This window comes from Amborella trichopoda, chromosome 1 (assembly GCF_054954075.1).
Source record: "Amborella trichopoda isolate Santa Cruz 75 chromosome 1, AtrichopodaSantaCruz75HAP2 v2.0, whole genome shotgun sequence".
Lineage (NCBI taxonomy): Eukaryota > Viridiplantae > Streptophyta > Magnoliopsida > Amborellales > Amborellaceae > Amborella > Amborella trichopoda.
In genome coordinates this window covers 46,439,853-46,467,608 of record NC_142336.1, presented here as the reverse complement: position 1 = coordinate 46,467,608, position 27,756 = coordinate 46,439,853, and the positions used below count along the sequence as shown (strand labels likewise).

Sequence of the window (27,756 nt, the reverse complement as noted above, 5' to 3'; positions counted from 1 at the left end):
CAATAAATGGTTGTGCTCATTTATTTTGCTCTAGCCAACTATATATACACAATCTTGAGTGGTATTTCAATATATGGGGTTTCTAGTTCCACAAATAAGGGCGATTGAGGTAGTCTTAGTTCCCTACATTGGTTTTAGAGCATAAGGTGTACACAGGACTAAGGTTTCTATTAAGAAAAAGATGAATGGTGAAGTTTGATGGATGCATGATTTGAAGTTGAAAAATATAAAGGCAAAGTGTTTGTGAAAATTCTATCATAGATGCTAGTGAGAAGAAATCCACAAATCTATTAAGTAAAGGTTGACAAGGTAATTATGGTGTTTTTGCTATTAAAGTAGAGATTGTTAAAATCCCTCGTATATATATTTTTGTTCAAAATATAAAAAAAAAAAAGTTTATATAAAGCCGAGGTTCTAAACAATCAAATTTGAGCCCACCTCAAAAATTTCCCTAGAAGAGGTTGTTTTGATGCCCAAATATCTTTAAATTGATCATCTCGAAATCAAGATACATGGACATGAGAAAAAAATGGATCACAGGTTTTGGAAATAGTGTATTTTGTGATGTATTTTTTGGCTATCAATTTTCAACGTTGCATAGAGATGTCGAGCTATACTATTTTTGAAGCTTTAAACTTTATAAATAGATATAAAAATATATTTTAAAGCTATCACAAAGATTTCTAATATTGAAACTATATTTCTCGACTCTATTTGAAGGCAGGTTCTAATTTGATTGTTTAAAGCTCTATACAAACTGCACCTAAATATAAAAGGTAAAACAAGAAGACTTCCTTGATGAGAGAAAAAGGCCTAGTAAATTTTTATAAAATGGGATATATACTCATCTTTTTTAGGATCATCTTTTTGAGGACTTTTTTCATCAATTTTACTCTATCCAACTATATCACGATCTTGGATGCAGCGTGATGATATGATATATAGGATTTCTAGCCAAGAAAGTATGATCGAGGTAGTCTTAGTTCCTCACAATATCAACACTAAAATGCACACATACTTGTAAACTGCACATATATGTGTGTTTATACATCTTGGCATAAATAAATAAAGTGATTTAGCATTATTTGGACGCACCACCCACTTCCATTATAACACCTCAAAAGTGGAAACCAGAAAGGTTTGATATCTCTCCGAATCGTACACACAGTCCGGGACCACAATTGGACCACTGTAACCTAATCATGGTCCCACGCCTTAGTTTCCCAACCCTCAACAAGAAGAAGAAGAAGCACAAATCCATCCAGCATTTCAAACTCCATTTCTCCAAGGTTCAAAATCAGCCAGAAAAATCACAATAAAATAAAAATACATCCATTTGCTTATCCATTTCATCACCATCGATTATTGATTATAGTCATTATACAATGTATGGAGCATACTGTACTCCTGTTAAAAGGACCTTAGCGCGCACACACATATCAATGTACAAATCCCCCATTACACAACAAACAGTAAAACGCAAAAAGCCTGCAACCAAACAACACACAGGGCCCACTGAAACTTACCAAAAGCACAAAGGTTTCAGGCCTCGTTCTCAGGAGTTGGTTGGTGGGTGCAATTAGTAGGTCCATGTCTTGAAAAGTGGGCTCGGTCAGAACCCCATCCCTGCCGCACCCACGCCGAGAACCGGACCAGTGGCTCGGTCCAGGTTCCGGGTCTTCCAGAAACAGGCCTCGGGAGCGAGTCTTGCTGAGGAACGCATGGGCTCGGACTTGCACCGTGTCAAGACGAAGGGCTCGTACGCGTTGATTAGCTTTTGCTCTATGGCCTTAGCCATGGAAGCCACTGTTGTTTCACATGGTGTCTTTTCTCTCTCTTCATCTGTGCTCACTCTTTCAATCCGGTCGCCATTGCTGGTTGGGTCAATCTGTGTTTGGGGCTTGGGTTGTGGTGGTGGCAGTGGCGGAGGCGGGCGGTGGTGGAGGAAATCGGTGCTGCAAACCCATGTTTCTTTGGAGACTTCCATGGAGAGCTTGGGCTCGCACATCATGAGCAGGAGGCATTGGGGCAGTGGCTTCTCGGCCACGGGTTCGGGTTCGTACTTGTCCTCAAGGGAAGAGCACTCGGTTTCTCTTGCTACTTCTTCCAGTCCTTCTGTTTCTTTTGCTTCCTCTTCTTCTGCCGCTTCTCCTGCGTTTTCAATGCTAATGGCTTCTTCTCTTTCTTCCTCTTCTACTACTGCTGATGTTTCTTGTTCATTGCTCTCTTCCACTACTGCCGCTGTTTCTTGTTCATTGCTAGGGCTCCTTGGTTCTTCTTCTTCTGGTGCGAGCTCTGGTTCTTCTAGTTTGAGATCTTCTTTGATGGCCTCTGTTATATCGATTTCGCCTTCTTCCGTCTCTTGAGTATTTGCTCCATGGTCATCACTTGTGCAATTTCTCTCTGGAGCTTGAATTTCATGTTCCTCACTGCTCCTCTCTGCTGAAATTTCAGCTGCCTCTTCCTTCTCAGCTGAAATCTCTGCTGCATCTTCCTTGTCTTGCAATAGAGACTGGATCTTGGACTCCACCAAACCCATGAACTCGCAGAGCCCAGCTTCTTCTTCTTCTTCCTCTAGGGTTTGTAGAAGAACTTCCTGTGTAGCAACTTCATCTGTTACTGCTACACCTTCTTCTTCTTCCTCCTCTTCATCTTCTTCTTCGTCGTCGGCTTCTTCCTCTTCGTCATCCTCTTCTTCGCTCTCATGCCTGTGCTCTTCTTCTCCCGCAACAGGGGAATCCCAGAACCGATTAGCCAGAGCAGACATCCTCAAAGGCTCAGATCTGCACCTCATAAGCAGCAAGGCATTTCTTGGGGGAACAGCAATGGTGGGTTCCTCCTCCTCCGCCTCGTCGTCGTCCTCCTCCACTTCCACTTTGTTCACCTCTCTCCTCTCTTCTAACTCCTCCTCCCCTTGATCAGCTAGTATCAGCCTCCTCTTCTCTGAACCCACCTCCGCCTCACTCAATGGCAGCCTCTTCTCGTCACTCTCCTGCAAAACCATCAACCACTTTGCGAATACAGCACCACAAGCACTAGCAGCCCCATCCTCCTTCTCCTTGACCGCCTGAACATTAGATTCAGAGCCACCATTATTGGTGGCGCCACCTCCTCCACCGCATGGAATAAAGCAGTTGAACTCAGCCCCAAAAGTCCTTAGAGCCTCACATATATTGAGAGAAACCTCTCTCTTGAACCCAAACAAATGGGCCCATTTCTGGTTCCTGTGAGGCAAGCAATCGTGCTGCTCCCTCTCTCTCTTGCTGCTCCCCCTGAAGCTCACCTCTCCTGCTTGCCTGGCTCGAGCCCTGCGGCCACCTTGCTTAGTCTTGACCCGAACCTGGCCTATGCAGGTCACCTTTGGAGAAGATGGCTCTTGGGTTTCAAAACCCGACGCCTTTTTCCGACCAGTCGGGAACATCGGGCTCGACTGGCCTTTCACACTTCCATTGCTTTTGAGCCTGCGGCTCGGGGCTTCTCTGAACTTCGTATCCGTTCGACCTGGGCTTAAAATGGATTTGGAAGCGAGCTTCATCGAGGAGGAGGAGGAAGACGAAGAGGGTCTAGATGTGAAGCAGACAAAGAGCTCACTTCCACTTCGATGTGATCTCTCTCCCTCCATCTTCATAAACCATCAGCCGAAACAAGCATCTGTTTTCTCTCTCTAGAGCTCACTCCAGAGCAATGCGTTCAGAAGAAACTGAAGGTTTTTGAGAAAATCAAATGGAAAGAAGAGGTGGGTTCCTCCTCCTTATTCAGAAGAATGCTGATCTCTCTTTCTCTCTCTAAAGACCCACCTTGATAACACCAATCTTCACGGTTTCTCCTGCATTTGCAGCAGTACTTCAGTCGGGCTTATGTTTCACTCTCTCGCGAGAGTAGCACAATTTCTCTCTCTACAACAGTGGCGCAGAGATGAGAGAGAGAGAGAGAGAGACATGCGTTGTTGTGTAATGAGAGAGAGAGAGAGAGAGAGAGAGAGAGAGAGAGAGAGAGGGTCACATGGGAGGTGGTGCACAAGCATCCAAACGCCACCTGTGAAGGGCGCACATGAGTCTGGCTGCAGCCGAGGGCGACGGGTCGTGTAGGGGTTTTTAATGGGGAAAGGCAGAGATGAAGAGAGGGTCACTTTCGCTTGCCTAGAGAGAGAAAGAGAGGGGCTTGCCCACAGTGCTTAGCTTTAATTAATGAATCTTTGAACTTGTGAAAGGTAGGTTTGACCGAGATCAAATTGCTTGTGGACAAAAAGTTGAAGTATTTTATAGTGTGTGAAGAGGATTCCCTGTTGCCTTCTCTCTCTACTATCTTCCCATTTTTGGCGATGTTTTCTCTCTCTCTCTCCATCGCTTCTCGTGGATCTAAGCGAACCCAAACTCCCACACTGAGTCTCGAAGGTTTGTGAGTGGAGAGGGGACTGCGGGCAGAGTCTCACGAGTTTCGTCCCTTCGCGTTCGTACGTGGATTGGATTATTGACCATCGCTTCTTTTTACTTTGATCATCCTAAAACTTCATCCTTCAAGTAACAAATCGGGCTTTGCTAATTTATCTGGGGCGGCTTGGATTCGGGTCCGACAGGGACCCGAGGGTAGACTCGCGTCATGGTATTGCTCTAAAACTTGAATATCCCATAGGTCGGGTTTGAGTTCGGACATAAATCTCCGATCCAAACACTATTTAGGTCCAGGTCTATGTCCGGGTTCATTATCTAAAATATAGTTAAATATATTGATATTTTAATTTTTAGATTAGTCAAGTTCAAGTCCCGCACAATATTTTTTGGTTAAGGTCCATATCAGTTTTTTTGGGTCCAGGTCCAGCCCACCCCGCCTGACCCGTAGCCACCGCTACTAATTTGTCTCTTTTCTCTCTAAACAGCCCTAAAGATTGAATTTAGTCGACCATGGGTTATAATTGATTCTTGACTAAATTTGTTCATTGGACCCTACCTATTAAAAAGCATTGAACAAATTTTGCAATCCAACAGGTTTTGAACATCTGATATCCACATGGAAATTCCATCCATATGTCTTTTATAGGCCTTCTTCTCTCCTTGTCTTTGGCTCCAACGATGGGGGCCCCTTCAATGGCTCTTGCTTTAATAAAACATTACATATATATCCTTCAAAACTATGCTATTTAAATTTTTTTTTTTTTTTTTTTTTCAAAGTTTAATGTTATGTTGATCCTATTTTTTTATATTTTTATTATTTCCAAATTGTTCATGTTTCGAACCTTCAAGATATGGAGGTTTTTGAATTTTTTTAATACAAGGCCCTTCCATATTGGGAATTGGAAGGTTTATTGTTGAAACAAAAAACAATCAAATAAATTCACCAACTTTGAACCCTGAAATTCTGAACAATTTCATTTAAAAGTTTTTTTTTTCATTTATGCCCTTTTTTGAGTTTCTTTCTATCTTTTTAAAAATTGCGCCTATCGCATTTCAAAGTAAAAGTATTGTCTAAATTTATATTGTTCCTTGTTTTTATTAATTATACATTATGACTAGGATGTCTTTTCTTCCCCTATTCGCCTTTGACTTCTTTGTTCTTATCTTCTTATTCATCAACTTGACTTCTACAGTTTTTTTTGGACGTGGTTGAAAATCCTATGACAAACGGCTTGTTATGGTAACATTGGTTAAGCCAACAAGTTTGTTAATAATCCTTTTTTCAAAATTGTTATTGAAGTACCTTCTTATAAATGTATCTAAAAATACCCAAAGTACCGTTACTGCGTTTCTGTAAACAGGATGAAGTATCATTTGAGCTAAATGAGTTGAATAACCCTAAATGCTACTTCTTCTATTGCCAAACAGAACAAGTGATTAGACCTATCATCTCCCATATGAGGGAGTCAGCATAGGCGGAAACTTGGGCTTTTCCCTTGTCAAAGAAGGTGATTATTGAAAATTTAGTGCTAGCAAGAAACCAAGTCTATCATTCCAATGGCATGGTTTTCTCTTAATCTCAAATACTTCAAGCTTAATATTGATGGTGCATCCTTGCAAAACCCAGAGCTAGCAGGTGGTCGTGGAGTTATTTGAGATTATGATGGGGTTTTTATTGTAGTGTTCGCCAAACCTTTTGGTATTGCTTCCAATGATTTTATGGAATTCTTTGCTTTGGAGTAAGGTTTGGCTCTAGCTGTCCAGCTGAAATGCTTTTCCCTCCAAATAGAAAGTGATTCTTTTTTGCTCATGAATGTTATCTATAATCATTGCAGAGCCCCATGGGCCTTAGACACGGTTGCAGTCAATAGCAAGTCTAGACTCTCTAATCATATATGGTCCATTACCCACATCTTTCGTGAGGTGACTACGGTAGTTGATATTATTGCTCAAAGAGCCACATCCCATTCTGAGGCTACAGTTTGGCGTTCTGGTCTGCCAGATTTTGTTACACTTGCTTTGGGTAGGAGGTCTTCTCCCTTACTGATTTACCTCCAAAAAAAAAAAAACGCTACTTGTTCTTGAAATATATATTTTTTAAGAAAACTTGTTTCAAGTTTGTAACTTGGAATTAACAAAGGCACTTTGCCATGGCCCATTTATGTCATCCGAACCAAAAGAGGCAAGTAGCTTGTTCCCCTCTCAAACTGGATGCAAGACGCGGTTAGCGTGCGCCAAGCCTGCATATCAAGAAATGCAAGCTTAGTAATAAATATATTTTTGAAATATAATTTGATCTTTATTTTTAGTGAATATATAATATTTAGCATAGAGATCATGAATATAAAAAAAATAAAATAAAATTTGAAAACTAGAAATAATAATTATATTAAAGAAACATTTGGATCATTAGTAACAATTGTTTCTAGATGGACCATCTATTCGCATCAATATTTAAGATGGATGTTTTATACCGCTGGACTGCATATTATATAAATGTGGTTCAGCCCGCATGAAATAATTGTTCTTTAAGAATAAATATATTTAATGTTTAGAACCTGAGTAGGGGTATTTAAATCATTAAGTTTGAGTAATTTAAGTGGTCAAATTACTACAACGACCTCCCTAGATCAAGTTCCAAATCAGTCTGCAAAATAGTTGAGGGGAAACTAAGTAAAATAATTATTTAAAAAGTAACCACCACAGAAAAATTAGTTAGTTCAACTACCTTGCTGAGTTCTTGAGGTGGTTTGAAATTTTTATTGATATCTTACCTAATATTGTTTGTTGTTATTGACAAAGTGATTATCTGTAGATCACATGCATGCATTAGGCACACAGGTGTTATAGAGAGATTGTTTCTCAATAGCTCGTCGTTACTAATGGGTTTAAATGAAATGAAAAAGAAATCTATGTTATCAAATAATTGGGAAAAAGTTATGATGATGATGATGACGAAAAAATCTATGTAACTCAAGCAAGGGTCTCCGAAATTCAAATAAGTAACAATTGATTTAAGTGTAGGAATCGGTCTGGCCTTAAATGGTGGTACCACATCTTAAATTCAATTCCTACCATTAAATTAGCCCCAATAAAATAAAATAACAAAAAAAACATTCAAGTGTACAACAAGACAACATGTGGGTTAGTTGAAGTAGAAAAGACCTGGAGACATGGGCCCTACAGTTGTCTATCATATGTTAGAGACCGGTTAATACAAAACATTTTTAGCATATGGCCAAATGATTATAAAAATAAAAAGGAAATGAGGCGGATCATATCATCTATGGTTATTCAGTAGTAATTTTAGGATTCTAGATTGGAAAAGTTTTGCAAATCTAAAAATGTGAAAAATGCTGTTTCAATATTAAAAAACTCTTTAATGATCACATCGATATCGAGATATATGAATATAAAATAAATAAATAAGATTTTGACTCCCAAAAATAATGTATCCTACAACACATCATCTGGACCGTCTACTTTCAAGTTTTTCATATATTTATAGATCTACTTGATTTGAAATATTTTTTAGTTTTAAAATTTTATAATTAGAGATGAAAATAGATTTATAAGTTATCCTGAGAATTTTTGACGCCAAAATTACTTGTTATGATAAAATTTGTAGGTGCACTTTAAATAAGGTTGCAATCTTCTATATTTTCGTGATATAACCTCATCAATTTTGGAACCAGCTACAAAAAAGGTACTCTATATGTGCCTGAAAACATTAACGTCCTAAAATTGGATAGGTACCATCCAATTCAGATAATAAAATCTAAGAGTTTATAAAAGCGAAGTACAGTTTTACTTTTTGAAATTACAAATATGTTGATCCTGAAATAGATCCCAAAGTTTTCAAATTTTATTTAAATTTTTCCGGAAATTTTTTCGGGATTGTTCTTTTGCCTGATATGCCTAAATCTGAAGTATGCTCAAGTGTAAATGCACAATTCATATAAATCAAGTAGATCTATAACTTGTATCATGCAACACATCATTTGGACAGTCCACTTTCAAGATTTTCATATGTTTATAGATCTACTTTATTTGAACTATTTTTGAAATTTAAAATTTAATAATTAGAGATAAAAATAGATTTACAAGTTATCCTATGAATTTTTTACACCAAAATTGTTTGCTATAATAAAGTTTGTAGGTGCGCTTAAATAAGGGGGCAACGTTATGCAAACCGCACCCTTCTACATTTTCTTGATATAATAACATCAATTTATGGACCAGCCACAAAAGGGAAAGGTTTTTATACTTTCTCTACAGCATAGAAGATCTATGCTTCTCCTATCATCCAGCCATCCAATTTTGTCCAAGTGAGCCACTTACCGTTTGATCTTATATCCGACATCTCAGGGTATTTTATTTTTAATTTTTTATACAATTTGTATGAGTATGAAATTTGGTACATGCCATATTCTCATTGTGGTACACCTACAAAAAAGACTAAAAATAATTTTTTGATAAAATATAATGACCAAAATACCCCTTGAAACTTTCAGCAGAATTTTGGTTATTTTATTTTATTGTAAATATTTTTATATTTTTATATCTGCGAGTTTAGTAGAGGATTGGACTCTCCAATTTGGTGTAAAAATATTTTATAGAAAAAAATTAAAAATTAAATAGTGTAGAGACATGATATTGTGATTAGGGTCATCTTAGCCCTCCATTCATAATGGAGTGTTGGAAAAGAAAAAATATATAAGTTTTATGTTGTAGGAGAACATAGAAAAGCTTACGCCTCAAAAAAGAGGTACTATTTTGAGTAGGAACCATCTTACACCCCACAAAATAGGTACTATTTTGAGTAGGAACCATCCAATACAGATAATAAAATCTAAGAGTTTATAAAAGTAGAGTAAAGGTTTACTTTTTGAAAGTACAAATATGTTGACTCTGAAATAGATCCCAAAATTTTCAAATTTATTTATGCCTGATATGCCTAATTGTGTAGTATGCTCAAGTATAAATGCACAATTCATATAAAGCAAAATACATTGCTAGTTGTTGAAAATGTAAATAACTTAGGACCTTGATGGGACCAAAACTCTAGACGTCGCAACGGGCCACTGGACCACCTAGGCCCAGCGGTCATTCCTAGTTTTACAATTACAGTTTTTAAAAGCCTTTGTCGAAAATATTTTATAAATGCTTTTGGATAAATTCCTTTCCATGTTTATTTGGAGGTACATTGTGTCTTATATTGGTTTGGGCTAAAATGTTATCTTACAATAGAAAAGCATAAATTTGTCTTCTATGAGAATGGAATAATTGATATTGCTTTGTTTTTTTGGGTGCAGTTGGCATATGGATACATCCGTAGCTGTAGTTGTAAGGAGCGCCTTCAAATTTTATCATGGTATACAATTTTGATGTAAAATGTTCTTAAGATTATCTCAAAATCTATTTTTATATCTAATTATAAAATTTTAAATTTAAAAAATGGTTAAAATCAAATAGATCTATAAACATATGAAAATCATGAAAATAGACGATGTAGATAATATGTTGTAAAATGTACTATTTCTGATACTTAAAATCTTTTTACTTTTCATGGTTATACGTCTGGATGATCAATCAAGGGTTTTTCAACATTAAAACTACTTTTTCTAATAGATTTTTGAGGTGCATCCGTAGCTCTACATTATAAGGTTGCAACCTTATATAAACTTTTTCTTTTTTTTTTCCTTTTATATTGTAGGATCTGATGTTTAGTAAAAAAATAATATAGAATGAAATCATTTACCTTTGATGCAAGGTGGTCACAATTAATTTTGACCATAAGATGTAAAATTGGGTGGCTGCATTTATTTCATCGATCAATCTCAAACTTCAAAAAAAAATTTCTTATTAAACTTTGTTACAAACCCAAACTATCAAATTTCACATAGGATAGTTGTATAATGTGGTTCCCCTCAAGGGTGTATTGAACAAGGGAAGCTTTAGACCCTCTACTTATTGTGGTTCCCCTCAAGGGTGTATTGAACAAGGGAAGCTTCAGACCCTCTACTTATTCAACAAATAGTTTCATTTACACTGTTAGGGTGGAAGCAAATCATTAAACCATGGCCACAAGAAGCAGCAATAATTGAATAATGAAAAGAAAACCAATGTCCTGAGAAGGAGAGCAAAAATTAGGACATTGACAGGTAACATTTGAGGTTTGAAACTTCCTTGCCCAAGGCTATTCAAGTGGCGGCTGCTGTTGGCCGACTATCTTCACCTGCGAGAGTATGTTTGAAGTTAAACACCCCGGCTAGGCCTCGTCCCTTCGCAAGGTGCTCCAACTCCTCGATTTTGTGCTTGAGAAGCTCTACTTCTTTTGCTAAATCCTCGTCCCTTTGTCTCAATGCCTACAAAGTTAGCAAAAGATTTGCACCATAAAGAAGTTATATAACATTAATGGCTTTCAAGATGTTGGTCAAATTCACAAGAAATTCCATTGCATCAGCTCTCTTTCATGTGCTAAATGTGGACAAGTAAACAAGAATGACTTCACTCTAGTAACAAATAAATAGCAGTATGTGCAAGACGGGAAAGCATTTCCAGAGAAGTTTTCGGCTATTGAAGCTTAGACATGGACAGGTAACACAACGAATGCAAGGAATTTCACTATAGTAAACCATGAATGGCAGTAATACTGTTTTTTTGGTGAGCCATTCTAGCAATAATAAAAGGAAAGCATTTCTAGACAAGAAAATTTCCACTTTCAAGACAACCTCATCTTTTGCATCGTCATAACCCTTTTAGAGCCAACCAGTAAAGAGTGCGCATTACCCAAAGAATTTTGAAAATCCTCATTTCCCCCAAATTCACACTCACTTTCAAACAATTACAGCACGCATTTTTCTTGTTCTATTTGTGCATCTGTTTGCTCATTATATTGTCTGCTAAAGAAAATTCCCTTCGCTCATTCTTTCATTTTGCATCAATTATTTTTTTCCGTCAATTAATAACCTGAACTTTTTTGGCATGTTATCCCAGTCTGGTTTTGCAGTAGACCATAACAAATGTCCTGACAGGAGATTTAGTGACAGATATGAGGCTGAAAATAGAAAAGACTAAACATATTTGGCTTCTGAGAATTAAATGTTGTTCGATGACTTTCCTATTCGATCTATTTTAAGTTGAAGGGCGGTTAAGCTTGAGATACCTCCTCAAGGCCATAGTTATCAAAGGAAAAACACATTTCTACATGAGTCGGCTTGCCTCGCCTATGAGAACCCTTATTTCTTTATTGAGGTCTGTAACATATATAAACACATATACAATGAAATGCATCCAAAAAATAAAAGCTTCTGAAAGAATTGATTCAGCTACAGCAAATGCTAAAAAAATGGAAACCTGTCAGAATTTGTACTCTTCACATGCTGACTGATACAAACAGACATGTGCAACAAGTGCTCTCACAATAGTTACTTAAAATAAGAATTCCTCGGCAAGAAATATAAAAGCTCATAAACATATCGTAAAAATACATAAATGAATATGGAAAAAGAAAGCACTGGCAATTGCGCCAAAGAAAAGAATTTAATGAACTAACCTCCAGCTCCACCTTTCGTGCTTGTTCCTTCCTGGCTTCTGATCGAGCGTTTCTTTGCACCTCAAAGATAACGATAGCTCCAGCAACCTACACATATACAGGCCCGACTAAGTAGTATGAAACAAAAATTGCTAACAGAAACTGAAGAGTACGTAGAGAGTGACAAAGTCGGCAAATGCTACAACTCCAAGAGTGACACAGTATATACAAAGTAATATGTAGAAAGTGATAAAAATGGAAAATGCTACAACTCTTGGGACAAAAACTGATGCCCAATCAGCAGCAGATGTAGTACACATATCATGCCTTCATAATTTGGAGGAAAGCAGCTTGAGTTGCAAGTTTAGAAACAACTCTCATTAACCATGATAGAAGACACACATTCGAAGTTTCACAAAAACGAAAATTATACTTCCATCTCGTTGTGAAGGTTGGAAAACAACCATTCCTCTTAAAAATAATAATAACAATAATAATAATAATAACAACAACCACAACAAAGAAAACAAGAAAAAAGACATTTCTAGTGAAACTTAGAGTTCAAGCGTGCTAGAAGGACTTTTTAATCTTACAGATAAATCCAGTGATTATAGAAGGAATCCAGAGCTACACACAGTGAATGGTTTCATGGATAAATACTCTGGTTTCACCCTTAAAATTCACAACTCAATGTTACCGATCATGTCAAGCACTCAACTTATTTTTTGATATTAAAAAATTGATCACAAACGGAATCCAGTGATTGGTTTCATGGACAGATAAAATCTGGGTTTGTCCCTTACACTTCACAAAAGTTCTCATGGCTAATAGTGACATATACTTTAATAAGTCAGGAGTCATGAATGACAAATTAAACAGATCCTGTAGCAGTACCTCTTGACATTTACATAAATCTTAGCCCAAAAAAAGAACATTCCCATCAAGAATTCAGCATAGTGCTACAAGAATTCAGCATAGTGCCACAAGATCTAGTTAGCACGCACATCCAGCGGAAGGAAATTAGTATCATTTGCTCTTAAAGCCATCGGTGTTACATATTAAAAGAAGCTAAATTGGCATTGCCAGAAATAGTGATCTCAGAGGGAGATTTTACTGACGCATATATACCAGCAGGGACAGCCTTTCCAACTGAAAAGAGAATTGTTCAAAGAACTCAAGAATCAAAATTTCTAATTTTGTCCTACAGGAGAAATGAAATTACATTCAGGAAAACTATATGATCATCTTTGCTGAGAAAAAAAAAGGAAAAACAGAACTTCACCCACATCACTAAATTAGTACAAGCATGAGAAGGTACATGTTGCTGTAAACATCAATACTCACTCTCAAGCTGGAAAAATTGCATCGAACTGTTGCCAACTTGCATAATAACCACAGGCAATTTCCTGTAGCTTTGCAAAGACATCATCAAGATGAAATCATATGCATAGATTAAGAGTTTCCAAAATTCCTTCTACTGCCTATGCACTCTACAAGTGACATCCTACCTATCTGGACTTACTTTCAACTGGGAACATCATTAATGACATGCATCTTGTCATTCCAGTGTCCCAATAACTTTGTGATTATCATAAATGTCAGGATATTTCACAAAAAAAGGTTAGAAGTAGTTGATGCCAGATCCCGCATAACACGGGATTTGGGTACCATTTATTTATTTTATTATGTTTCCACGAAAACTCCGCCATGGCAGGTCCCAACCCGGTCATGCCAGTCTTTTGTGGATGGTATCAAATCATTATGGGAAGTGAACTTGAGTCGTTCGTTGTTGATAAGCATGTTTTCTTGGAATGTACAACCTCTGTTGCGACCAACATGTCTAGTATTGGTGACTCCTCTGCCATCTCTAGTAATCCAGATGTGTTCTCCCATTTGGGTACATAGAGAGAATGTTCAAGAAGTCGGAGGCAGCTGCCTAGGTGGTGGGGAGGGGGGGGCTGGGCCACCTAGGCACTAAGGCGGCACTTCCAATGGCAGCACTTTGCTTCACGATGATTGAGAGTGGGAGGGTTCTCCAATGTGTGAGGATTTTTTAATGTGTGAAGAGCAATTTCCAATGAGTTGCCTTTGTCTCACAATGATTTTGAGAGAGAGAGAGGGAGAGAGAGAGAGAGAAAGAGAACTTATTCAATTAGTAGCAATTCACACGATGAGAGAGAGAGAGAGAGAGAGAGAACTTATTTAATTACTTGCAATTTGTCCTACGATGAGAGAGCGAGAGAGAGAACCTTTTTAATGACTAGCACTTCGTTCCACAACGAGAGAGAGAGGGAGAGAGAGAGAGGACTTTTTAATGACTAACACCTGGCCTCACGATTTGTGTTGAGTTATTTACGCTGTGAGAGAGAGAGAGAGAGAGGACTTTTTTAATGACTACACCTTTCAAGATGATTTGTGCCGAATGATTTATGTTTTATCTGTTACCCTCTGATTGCATGTGGCATTTATAATGAGTACTAATAGCTAAACAAATAATTATTAGCTTATCTGGCAAAAATATATTAATTGTTTCCCAAAAGGTCGACATGTGGTGGGTTTATTCTTGAAATGTTAAAGGGCTAATCAGGCTTATCCATCTACATAATTAGCCATGACGAATACCTCACCTTTTCCCATCTCTCTCTCTCTCTACAAAACGAGCCAAGAAATACCTTACCTTTTTCACATCTCTCTCTCTCACGCTAATACTGACTACTCTTGGATTTCCATCTACAAAACTGGCTAAAGAGAATATCTTTCATCTGTTTCCTCAAGCTTTGTAAAGCAAATAGGGTCGAGCAATTTCAAAACAAAAAAACAAAAAACATGCTAATAGGGTCAAGGTGAAGCCTAGGCGTATACCTTTTACCCCGCCTAGTCGGGTGCCCTAGCAAAAACCGCCTAAAACAGGCCGCCTTGACAGCACCTAGGCATTTTTTGAAAAAGTCTGCCTAGGTGGCCGAGTGGCCGACTTTTTGAACATTGTATAGAGATAATCCTGGACTGCAAATTACAATCATCAAACTTGATGGGACAAATTATTTAGAATGCTCAGTCTACTAAAATATTGATTGGTAGAAGGGGAAATTGCTATGCCTGGGTAAACTATCCCTTAACCTATCTCATGCCCAGGTAAAGGAGCTGGCTTGTGTTAGATAGGCAGCCAACATAAAACTTTTGCTAAAACTCATCATGAATCCTAAACCAAAAGAATCTGCTTATGTTAGGGCGCTCCCCAGAAGCGACGCACCCTTAATAGAGCATAATGGCAAACTAGGCTTCATGTAGCTGACCCCAATTAGGTGGGAAAAGGCTATAACGATGATGACGATGGTGGAAGGGGAAAGTGCCAAACATCAAAGGTAGGATTATTGAACAGAAGAAACAAATCCCTCACATGAGTTTGAAACAAAAAATCTAACCGTAATTTCTTGGTTATTACACTCTGTGCAACCATGAATTAGTAGGGCCTTCTAATTCCTGTGCAAGAGAGACTTGGGATTTGATATACCAAAGGCACTCCCAAGGCAAAAATGTCGCTCAAGAGTACCAATAGAAAGAGAAAAATCCCATTTTCGACAAGGGAAGAGGCTCTTGCTGCATCTTCTCCTTCGTAGCACGTGGGAGGAGATGGACCACTACCAATTGTTTAAACCAACTTGTAAAGAAGATGGGAAAAACTCAAGTAGGTTGTAGAACATAATCGTACTTTTGAGTTCTTGGCGGATTGAACTCGAAGTTTGAGTTAAGGTTCAAACTTCAAATACTCCAATGGGATATTCTTCCATTGCTCAACCATGTGTGTTCATTTGTCCAAAGTGAGGAGAGTACAAAAACTGTCATGTTGCATGCTTAAGTAGTTGATCAATCTGCCCTTGTCTAAGCCTTACTGCTTCTTAAAAACGATAAGGGAGAGACCTTGGAAATTTGGAAAAGGATGGCCTAATCAAGGAGATAAAAGCAAGATGAAATGTGCTCATAGCAGGAGAAATGGTTATATTAGACAAGCTTATTGGGATCTAGTTGGCTGGCCAAATAAATTCAACCATCTGAGTCAATTTAATACTCATAATGCTTCATCGACTGGGAGCTCAGCTGTTGTTAGTACTAATCAGCTTTATGCAATGCAATCTAACCTTCAATTTCTACTCCTAAGGAGATAGTGTCAGTTCCTAAGGAGGAGATTGAGAGTCTTAGCCAACTATTTGAATAGTTCGATAGCCCGTCTCTACTTCTACTTCATCCTTTGCACACTCAAGTATTCATCATCATCATCATCATCATCATTTTAGCCGTTTCCCAATTAATTGGGATTGGCTACATGAATCCCGATTCTCCATTATGTTCTTTTAAAGGCCATATCCTTAGTGAGGCCATAAGTCCCCATATCTTTTCGGACAATTTCCAACAACATCCTTTTGAGCCTACCTCTTGCCCTTTTCAGCCCTTCCACTTGAACTAACTTGCACCTCCTAACAGGTGTTGTATTTGGTCGGCACCACACATGGCCAACCCACCTAAGTCTACTTCTTCTCATTTTATCGCCCATTGGTGTCACACCTAAATTCTCTCGAATCGATTCATTTCAAAATTTATCCCTTCTTGTCTTTGTCTCTCATCCATCTCAACATCTTGATATCTGCTACACTCATTCTATGGGTATATTGTTCTTTGCCCGCCCAATATTCCGCCCCATAGAGTAGCAAAGCTGGTCTCGCCGTTGTCCTATAGAACTTGCCCTTCAGCCTCATTGGTAAGCGGCAATCACATAAAATTCCAGTTGCACATCTCCACTTTGTCTACCCAACTCTAATTCTGTATGCGACAGCTTCCTCAATCTCTCAAATTTCCTGGATTATCAACCCAAGATATCGAAAGTGCGGTGTTTTTTATACTTCATGGCCGTCAGTCTTAACTACTTCTCGTCTCTATGTCTATTATTACTAACCTTGCACTCGATATACTTTGTCTTAGTCCGACTAATTTTAAAACCATTGGATTTTAGAACATCCTTCCAAAGTTCTAATTTTGTGTTGACGTTGTTTCGGGTCTTATCAATCAACCATGTCATCTGCGAACAACATGCACGGCGGTACCTCATCTTGTAGGTGCCTAGTTAAGTCATCTATAACTAAGACAAAGAGGTACGGGCTCAATGCTGACCCTTGATGTTGACCTATGTTCACCGAAAACTCACTCGCCTCTCCACTAATTGTTCGTACACTAGTTAGCGTTCCTTCGTACATATCTCTCACCAAGTTGATGTAATGTCTAGAGACACCTTTATTTTTCAACACCTGCCAAATCAAATCTTGAGGTACTCTATCATAAGCTTTCTCTAGATCAATAAAGACTATGTGAAGGTCTTTTCCCTTCAACTTAAACTTCTCAATCAGTTGCCTAAATAGGAAAATAGCCTTAGTTGTTGACCTTCCTGGCATAAAACCAAATTGGTTTTCAAATACACTCGTTTCATGCCTTAGTCATTGCTCAATAATTCTCTCCCAAAGCTTCATAGTATGGCTCATAAGCTTGATTCTTTGACAGTTTGCACAATTTTGTACGTCTCCTTTGTTCTTATAAATAGGTACCCAAAATACTTTTCTTCCATTCGTCTGGCATTTTCATTGTTCTCAACACCTTGTTGAACAACTTCGTCAGCTAGTCAATGCCAATTTCCCCCATGTACTTCCAAACCTCTATTTGGATACCATCTGGTCTTCAAGCCTTTCATATCTTCGTCTTTTCAAAGCTTCTTTCACTTCCGACATAGTAATTCTACGAATGTATCTATGACCTCTTTTGTCTCTTGTGCCAACAGTCCCGTCACTTGTACCAACACTCAAGTATTCATGCTTCTAGCCTCTCTTCCTCTATCTGGACACTCCTAGATTTTTTGTTCAGGAGCCTCAAACCACATGACCAGCATGTATTCCTTGTTTTTTTATTCCCTTTATTCTGATAGAGACAAGGTTAGGATCACTAAGGGATATATTTCTTCTATCTCTAGAAAAGGAACTATAAATGTTACTCCTCAAATGTCATCATCATCAGCTCTTCATGTTCCCAATTTTACTACAAACTTAATGTATGTTAGTAGCATTTCCTAAGAGTCTAAATCGTCATGTAACCTTCTTTCTTTCCCTATTATGCAGCGGTCTTGAAGTTGGTGGTCTCTATAAATTCTAGACTTGGCAACAAGCCAACAACTACTCCTCAAGCCCTTCAATCTAGCAGTAGTATTAAATACAATAGGATGTGGTAGTGGCATCTCTAACTTGGTCACTTTCCTTTTTAGTCATTTAAAGTTTTTTTTTCTAAGTTGTTTATTTCAAGTAGTGTGTCAAAGTTCAATGTGAGGGTTGTGAACAGTCAAAATATTGTAGAAACTCTTTTTTTTTTTAATAAACATTAACTTTTGTATTACTATAAAGAGTTGGTGTATAGTTTTGGGTTAATCCAAGACTGGCCTCTAGATGGGACTCTCGGTAAAAAATAGGTCAACAGACCCTATACAAAAAATGGGCTTATAAAGTTGCCCCCATACAAGAGGTTTACAATGAGTTTACAAAAAATGGGATTATAAGGTTGCCCGAATACAATGAGATATTCGTCTAAGTGTATCCTCCGTGGTCCAGAGAAAAAAGGAGATGGACCGGGTATGATCTTCTTCATAGGCCCTAGCCCCATCCTTCGCCAGGAGATCGGCGAACTCGTTTGACGTCCTCGAGGTATGCATCCATAAGACGGCCATATCCCTGCAGATGTATGCAATATCATCAAAAATTGAAGCAAGATACCATGGAGGTGTAGATCTCCCGGTTGCCCATGTTATGATGTTATACGCATCACCCTCCACTATTAGGTTTCGCCCCTAAGATTGATCGAAACTTTTTAGGCCCCTCAGAAGGGCCATTGATTTGGTATCCTGACAATCTTGGAAGCCAAGATATTCGGAGTAAGTAAAAAGGATATTGCGTTGGTGAACTCTAAAGACACCACCAGCTCCTGCTTGGCCAGGATTCCCCAAAGAACACCCATCGAAGTTAAGTTTAATGGCTCCATCAGGGGGTGGCTTCCAGTTGCTTGATCTTTTCGCCTTCCGTGGTCGGTGGAATAGCATGTTATCCCATTGACTTAGAAAAGAATTCGCAGAGATACCCTTGAAGAGGTGTCGGTTAGAAGCCCAGAAGGTTACTAAGGATGTAACCTTATGAAAGAGTGTTCGGACTTGGCTAACCTGTCCTTGGAAAATTCTAGCATTTCTTTCTGTCCAGATCACCAAATGGTTGCTACCACTGCAGCCTTTCATAGGGTTCTTCCAACCATCGGCCATTGAAATGCATAATTCGAAGCTATTAGGTCCTTGACCGTCATTGGTGTTACCCAGTGGACACCGAACAGTTGTAGCAATAGACTCCAGAGGTCGTGGGCAAGATTACAATGGATGAAAAGGTGGGGATTGGATTCCTCCTCACACAAACACATGATGCATCTGTTGGGGATGGGAATCCCTTTCTTTTGGAGATGATCGACAGTAAGTGCCTTTTGAGAACCCGCTATCCGGTTGAAGGTCTGCACTTTAGGGGGTGCTATAGTATGCCAAATCTTAGAAAGAGTCGAACGAGGGTTTAGGGGGAAGGTGGGAGGTTGGATGAGTTTCTTGTAAAAAGAGGCCACTGAGAAGACCGTTGTAGGGACAAGAGACAATACCAGCTGGTCCCTCCCTTGTGTGGGGATGAAAGAAAGGTGCAAAGCTGCCGACAGGGAGAGAAAGTGGTTTGTTTCCTCCTCGGAGAAGTTTCTTCGGAATGAGGGGTTCCACACTCTTCGACCTCCCACCGGCACCATTTCCTCCTCTATAGTAGACTCTTTGTTTGCCACGATGGAATAAAGAGATGGAAAGAGGTCCCTTAGTGGCGCATGTTGTAGAAACTATTTTTTACCCAGTAACAATAAAAGCATTGCTCTTTTTGCTATTGTCCATTCTAATGTTAGGGTCCCTCTCTTAGTGCATTTATTTTTGGCTATCAAGAATTTGTTTCTTTAGTGGAAGGTTATTCTCAGTGTATATAGATCTATCTTATGAAGACCAACGATGAAGTTTTAATATCTTTAAAGGTATATCATAGACAAGTCCCTCTACTTGGATTTAGGACCCCCGACTCCTAGATATGAAGAAAACATCTATGGATTCAGAAAGGCCATTTATGGACTAAAGAAGTCTCCCTGAGCTTGGTTTGAGAGCGTTATGGTGTTGTTCAAAGAACTGGGTATACATGGGGTCATGCAAATCATACCTTATTTGTAAAAACATACCGAAGTTAGTACCACTAATATGGTAGTGATTGGTAGTTGTACTAATAAAATTCAGCAACTCAAGAGCTTTTTGGCAAGGGCGTTTGAAATTAAAGATCAAGGTCCATTTGAAGTATTTGTTTGGGAGATAGGAATCTTTATTTATCAAAGGAAGCATGTGTTGGACCTTCTTAAGGAAACAAGAAAGGTTGGATCTAAACTAATAGATACTCCTATAGAACAAAACCACAAACTGGATGATCAGAGGGGTGAAACTCTCAAATATGCGAGAATGTTTCAAAGATTAATCGACAGGTTGCTATATCTTTCACATTCACACCCAAACTCTGCATACGTTGTGAGTGCGATTAGTCAGTTCATGTATGCTCGATGATTTACTCATCTTGAAGCCGCTTAACAGAGTTCTTAGATATTCAAATCCATCACAGGTAAAGGACTGTTCATGGGCACTGACAAGTTACGAGTTGAAGCATATACAAAGAAATTGGGATGGTTCTATTATGGACCGGAGATATATATATACATATATATATATATATATATATATATATAAGAAGATACTACCCTCATCACCGTCCAAAGTTCATCGCACAGTCACGATTGTCTGGTAGTGTTTCATTTTCCATTTTTTTTTCTACAAATTGGAATGACTTGAAATTTGGATCGTGTGTTCATAAAAAATAGGTGAATCTACGAAAAATATCAAAAAAATATTTTACATGAAAAAATTGACCAAAATACCCCCAAAAAGTTTTGGGGAGGTATTTTGGTCAAAAACAATTTCGCAAATTATTTTTTTTATATTTTTATTAGGTGCGCCTCGTTAAGATGTACACACCCTCCAAATTTCAAATCATTCCGGTTTGTATAAAACAAATTAAAAATGAAACACTACCGGACAATCGTGACTGTGCGATGAACTTTGGAACGTGATGATGGTAGGCAAAATCACTGTTCATTTTCGCCAATAGGCGTTGGGAAGACTTTTCCATATATATATATATGTATATATATAAAGCTATTGTACTCTGGTTGGGGGTAACCTTGTGACTTGGAGGGGCAATAAAACTCTCTCTTGTAGCCCGTTCAAGTGTAGAAGCAGAGTATTGATCCATGGCTCATGGTGAGAGTGAAGTGCCTTGGTTACAAATCCTATTACGAGAGTTTGGTTTTCACGTAAAGGGGTCAATTTGCTTGAGTTACGATAACAAGGCAGCCATTAGGATAGCTCACAATCCGATCTAGCATGATAGAACCAAGCATATAGTGGTAGACTGCCATTTCATCAAGAAAGAGTTGCGACAAAAGAAATTTTCCTTCCATATGTGAAAACCTAAGATGGTAGACTTAGGTGGACGGACCATGTGTGGCATCGAAGAAGTACAACAACTATTAGGAGGTGCGAGTTAGTTGACTGAAAAGGGCAAAGGGTAAGCGCAAAAGGACGTGGTTGAAAGTAGTCTGAAAAGATATGGGACTTATGGCCTCACTGAGGGTATGGTCTTTAATAGAGTAGAATGACAGGCCAGGATTCGTGTAGCCAACCCCAATTAATTGGGAAAAAGCTATGATGATGAGGATTATGTAAAAACCTAAGACTGACTAGTAGACATTCTTACTAAGGCCATTCAGAAACCTCGACTACAAGTGATCTTAAGCAAGATGGGCATGGGGGATATCTATGCACCATCTTGAGGGGGAAGTGTTGTGAATGTTGAAATTATACTCCTTTCTATTGTATTTAAGTCCTTAAGGACTACTAAGTCTTTTCCCTCACTTAAAAAACATCATTGTATACTAGTAAATAATGATAATATGTATTAATAAATTTTATGTGTGTGCGTGGGTGTGTGGGGGGGGGGGATGGGGGGGGGGGGGGGTGATTTGAGAACCCAACATGACTACCTCTCTTCCTTCCTTTGTCCTAAACATGACTCTCTCTCTCAAACTCTCTTTGTCTCTCTCTCTCTCTCTCTCTCAATCTTCTTCTCCGTCTATCTTCTTCTTTTCCACTGTATATTTTAACTTGTGCTCATAGAGGTAGCAAAGACATGATGGGGCATTGTATTATTCTTTTCTCTATGATGGATAACATAACATGATTACTAAGGACAAATTTCTACTAAAAAGTTCTGTTTTCTTCTGCAATGTTCTTGCATATCCTGGCTCAAGTTTAGGCCTGACAGAAGTCATATATTTATCAAGAAATGATTGCTAAACGGTTGTTAGTGACGTTTTGATTTTGAAAGCTACAAGAAAAATTTAAGTAATGTCTTCCTTAGGCTTGGTAAGCAATTTTAGAACCATCATGCAATGCTGCCACAGATCCATGAAGAAGTTGGAAGTTTAAGACGGGAGACAGACGATAATGAACAAAATATCATGCTATTGACCCAAAGGAGAAGAGAAAAGAATATCACATTTGCCCTCAAATGACATAACTAACAATCTGAAATCATAAATTTTTAATAGAATAAAGGAGATTTAGGAGAAAGAAACAATGGTACATACTTTGCATATCATATCTAAAATTTTAGGCTCCCAGCTAGCAATAGAATGTCAACAAAGGTTCTAGGAAGAAACGGAGTATGTACCGAGAATACAAAAAATTCTCCAATAAAGTCAGCAGCAGCTTGAACAGCTTTCTCCTCGTTTAAAGGCCGGATCTCGACATCAGTTGCATGTCCATAAAGGCGACGTTGCATGTGTGTGCTGAATCTGTGGTTTGCCTGATTTCAATTTGCCATTAGAAATGCTCATGGAAATATGAAACCCATTATGTTAGTCATTTTACATTTTAGGCAAAAAAGAACACTTTGTATTTGAAAACAACTCAAAATAATGCTAATTGGCTGAAACAGTATCCAAAATGCTAAGCAATAACGCAAAGAATTTTTAAGAGAAATTCTGAGCATAAAAAAATCTAGATGACATTCAGGGAAACAGTTTTTGTGAAAAAAGCATGTTTACTATTATCATGGTTCCATGTTTTGAAACACAATATGGACCTCAAATTCACAGAATATCATAAAGTAACCCAATCACAGAAACATAGATTTCTTTCGTACAAGAAAAAGTCTATTGCTTACGGTGGCAACTCTTGACGATATGCTTGTAATTAAAGGATATGCCTCAATCAAGTAATGTGCCAACGAAATTTAGTGGTACAGTCTGTCTAAGAAGCTACCTTCAAAATTAACTAACCTAGTTGCAAATGCTTCCTTCGAGTTTTCAGACACTAATGCACAATGTTGATGGTCAAAACATTTCTCAAAAAAAAAAAATGATGGTCAAACAAAATAGATATCCATTGCTCATTTCAAGTCTCACACCTGAATTTATTGGTCAAAAAATCCAGGATCCAAAGGCACTTAAAAATTTCACAGAACTTGAGGCAAATCTCCAATTATAGTTACATGAATCTTTAATAGGTAGCATTCTTCCCCCCCCCCCCCTTCCCCAAAAAAATAAAAAACACAAATAAAATAAAAAGTTTAAAAAACAAAAAAAGAGGACATCTTCCCTCGGTGAATCCCAAGAAAATAGCCTCACTAGCTCACAATTCCATTCCAACAAACATTTCCTACATGTTCCCGGTAACTAAGGCATTTCATTAATCATCAAATTCTAATATGGATTCTATCAGGTTGTTTCATTCAACGATAAAAGCTTCAACAAATGAAGTTGACCATATAGTCAGCACTTATTCACTACACATTACTATAGACTTTTCAATCCATCGCCATTCATTACCCAAACTTGACAAATATGAAGCACACATAACATGGATGAAACATAGTTACAGGGAGTGCCTTCCTTAGGGGATGGTCCTACTCCAGAAATATGGTTCCATAGCAGGGAACCTTGATCTTGCTAACATGAGAGCATGATTCATAATCATTAGATTTATGATATCAATCCCATTTAGCAGAAAATGATTATAAATGGGTAGAATGTTAAATAGTTCATCTCTTATGGGTACTTTGATAAATTACCGTGTTTTCCTCTGTGATAATTGTTATATGATATGTGATATATGCATCCTAGCTCGGCTAAGAATATATGGAACACAAATTTAGCAATGGGAAATTGAACAACCAATAGAAGTACAAGGCAAGGAGTTTAAATTGCAGAGTTTTAGAGATATTGTCCAAAGGTCATTCAGCGATTTCTGATCACGGCACAATCAAAATGTGATCGGCCTTTTCCTCTACCATGTATCATCAAGCTCAAGTTTGATGGGATCCCTAGAAAACATTCATGCCCTGATAACTTGGTGGAATATCTTAACAATATATATATATATATATATATATATATATATATATATATATATATGGGTGTGGTTTGTACAGAGCTGAGGCTCTAAACAATAAAATTAGAGCCCACCTTCGAATAGTGTCAAGAAATATGGTTTCAATATTGGAAATCTTTTTTATAGCTTTAAAATATATTTTCGTCTTTAATTATAAAATTTAAAGCTTCAAAATAATGTAGATCGAGCAGATTTATGAAAACTTGAAAATCTTGAAAAATGACAGTCCAAAAATGCGTTACACGATGCACTATTTTCAAAACTTGAAATCCATTTCTTTTCATGTCCATGCATCTTGATGTGGAGATGATCAATTTGAGGATATTTGGGCATCAAAACAACTTCTTCTAGTGAAATTTTGAGTTGGGCTCTAATTTGATCGTTTAGAGCCTCGGCTCTATATAAAATTTTTCCTATTCTATATATATATATATATATATATATATATGAAAAAAATGGGATTAGCCCACTAGCTCATATGAACATATGAGCCCAACAGCCCATATTGAATCTAGGCCGATCTGACTATCACGGATGTCCAATGGTGCTTAAATTTTATTTTATTTTCTACGGATCCAAATCACTTGAAATTTTAGGTGTATGTTCTTCTCATCAAGGCGCACCTAATAAAAATATAAAAAACAAATATCCACGAAAAAAAAAATGATCAAAATACCCCCCCGAAACTTTTTGGGGGTATTTTGGTCAATTTATATTTTTTGATATTTTTCAAAAATTCACCTATTTTTGATGAACACACGTCTAAAATTTCAAGTGATTTGGATTTGTAGAAAAAAACTAAAATTCAAATACTACCGGACATCCATGATTGTCAGATCGGCCCAAAATCAATCTTGGACGTTGGGCTCATATGTTCATATGAGCTAGTGGGCTAATCCCATCTTTTCCATATATATATATATATATATATATATATATATATATATATCATCATCATCATCTAAGCCTTTTCCCAACTAATTGGGGTCGACTACACAAATCCTAGTCCGTCATTTTGCTTTATTAATAAGCAGCTATTAAGGTTCAGGATTCATGATAAATTTTGGCAAAATTTTGTGTTGGCTACCTAACACAACCCAGCCCCTTTACTTGGGCATAGGACAGGTTAAGAGAAAGCTTAAGGTCATCACCCTTCTTTTATATATATATATATGAATAACTAGGTAGATAGATAGAGATAGAGAGAGAGAGAGAGATAAATCTCTACAGTGGTCAGATGTCTTAAAAGAGGTTTGGAGGACAATAACTGAGCTGAAGCCCACCTCACGTTTAGACATTTCTTAGGAATTTACCATGGAATGGGACTCTTTGAATGCCATAGACGGCTCTAGAAATGATTCACATTGCTAGTGGAGGATACAGAGCACCTAAGAATAAATCATGTTTATTAATTTATGGTGTTATCACATCTAATACAAATAGACCTCCAAAACTGGGTCATTTGTACGGTGGTTCAGCTAACAGACCATTTACTTCAAAATGGGTATTCTGCATTCATTTATAATTTCAAGGAAGCACTCACAACGAAAGTTTACTATAGCAAAGGCCATGAACCCTTCATTAACTTACAACCACTGAATCAAAATCTTGAACAAAATTTGTAGATCAAGACAGCAACATCCTTACCTATCACCCTCCAACATTAAACAACCATCAGGTAAAACTAAGGACCAACAAACTGAAGTCACTATACGGTAAAGAATGCACCAGAGATCCCTATGGAGAATATGTTATTTTGAACATAAAACGGTAATTAACATAAGCATTCTTTCAGTAGAGTATCAAAGAAATCTGCTTTCTTCATGGTGTAATTCCAGCTTATAAGGATGAAACAATTCTGAAAGTAAAATTTCAAACACAGAGGAGCTAGAAAATGTGGATGCCAACCATTTTAGAGGCAAGTTGTTACTTGTTAGAAGCCTTCATAAGGATTGGCACAAAAGCAGTGACTTAGATGTTTGATTAAATGATGAAAAAATAATAATAACCATCCGAAAGCTTTTAAACTTCACAAAAACAATTTTCTAACTAGTTAACAGATATGTTCGATCCTATCTTGCTTTTAAAGAAACGTTGACAAACTACTCACAACAGAAACATTCCCCAAAACCATGGATACACACATTCTCACATCAAAAAAAAGGAAAAAGACAGAGAGAGAGATCAGTTTCTGAACAAAATCTTGCAAGTTGACACAAGGCAATCATTCAAAGGGTAACGGCATTAGTTATATGCCAACAATTTCGGGAGCATCATCAGATAGTACGTCAAAAACTCCGAAAATTCCCAAGCAATTTTGTTTAGATAGCAAACACAGATGAACAATCACGCTTTTTACCATCATAATCAAAAGCAAGAAAAAGATGATGGATTATAAACAGATTACAAAATCCGTCAGGCAATTCTATCAACATCTCAATATCCAGGTTTTAAGGTCATGAGGATCAAGATTCAAGACAAATGCAAAATGCAAGAAATTTGAGACAGAAGGATGCAAACTTCTACACGAATTCCTATGACATTTGAAGAACCCAATTGCAAATGAATCACTCTCCATGATCAGCCTAATAAATGCCCACAACAAACAGAGCCAATTAATTCGAAGCAACAAAGGATCAAAAGTGATGGATTGCTCTCTATGACTAGCTTAAACACTGCTTAAAAGACAGCAAAAGGGAGAAAATGGACCGTAAAAGAAAATGATGAAGAGACCTGAGCGAAGTTGATGATGAGTTGGCGGAATCGAGGATGCAAGCCGGCCTCCTTCTTCAGCCTGGATGCGATGGGTTTGCAGAAAGTCTTTAAGGCAAGAGCTCCAAGTTTCACCAGCGGGAGAACCATCTCCACACCAACCAAAACTGGACTGGCGGTGTTAGAGAGAGAAAAAGAGTGTTCTTTTTCTTATCGGTAGAGAGAGAGATCAAGAGGGGTCAATGGAGAGCGCAGGGCAGACGAGAGAGAAAGCAGGAAGGGGATTAAGAGCTGCTCAGACGTTGGAGTTTAGAGAGAGAGAGAGAGAGAGAGATGGAGAGCGTGGCTTGGGGAGAAAGGAAGAGTATTTGAAGTACAATATCATTGACTGAGGAGGGTGTAAGAGAAGAGAGAAGCTGAGTCACCGGTGTAGAGAGAGAATCAGAGATGTCTAAAAATTAAAATAAGGGGAATTATAAATT

The 27,756-nt window shown here is 37.8% G+C and overlaps 2 protein-coding genes across 2 annotated transcripts; both read right to left on the bottom strand.

Moving 5' to 3' along the window:
- Positions 1 to 1,335: 1,335 nt before the first annotated feature.
- HCF243 (Serine/Threonine-kinase pakA-like protein) lies at positions 1,336 to 4,297 on the bottom strand. Its single transcript, XM_006852496.4, has one exon. It carries the CDS (start codon positions 3,626 to 3,628, stop codon positions 1,613 to 1,615), a length of 2,016 nt encoding a protein of 671 aa, XP_006852558.2. The 5' UTR covers positions 3,629 to 4,297; the 3' UTR covers positions 1,336 to 1,612.
- Positions 4,298 to 10,212: 5,915 nt separating this feature from the next.
- LOC18442272 (Optic atrophy 3 protein (OPA3)) lies at positions 10,213 to 27,532 on the bottom strand. Its single transcript, XM_006852495.4, has 4 exons — positions 27,296 to 27,532; positions 22,842 to 22,976; positions 11,950 to 12,036; positions 10,213 to 10,759 (listed from the first exon to the last, which is right to left on the bottom strand). The coding sequence occupies exons 1-4, from the start codon at positions 27,422 to 27,424 to the stop codon at positions 10,595 to 10,597; spliced, it is 516 nt and encodes a 171-aa protein (XP_006852557.1). The 5' UTR covers positions 27,425 to 27,532; the 3' UTR covers positions 10,213 to 10,594.
- Between the last annotated feature and the right edge of the window lie 224 nt (positions 27,533 to 27,756).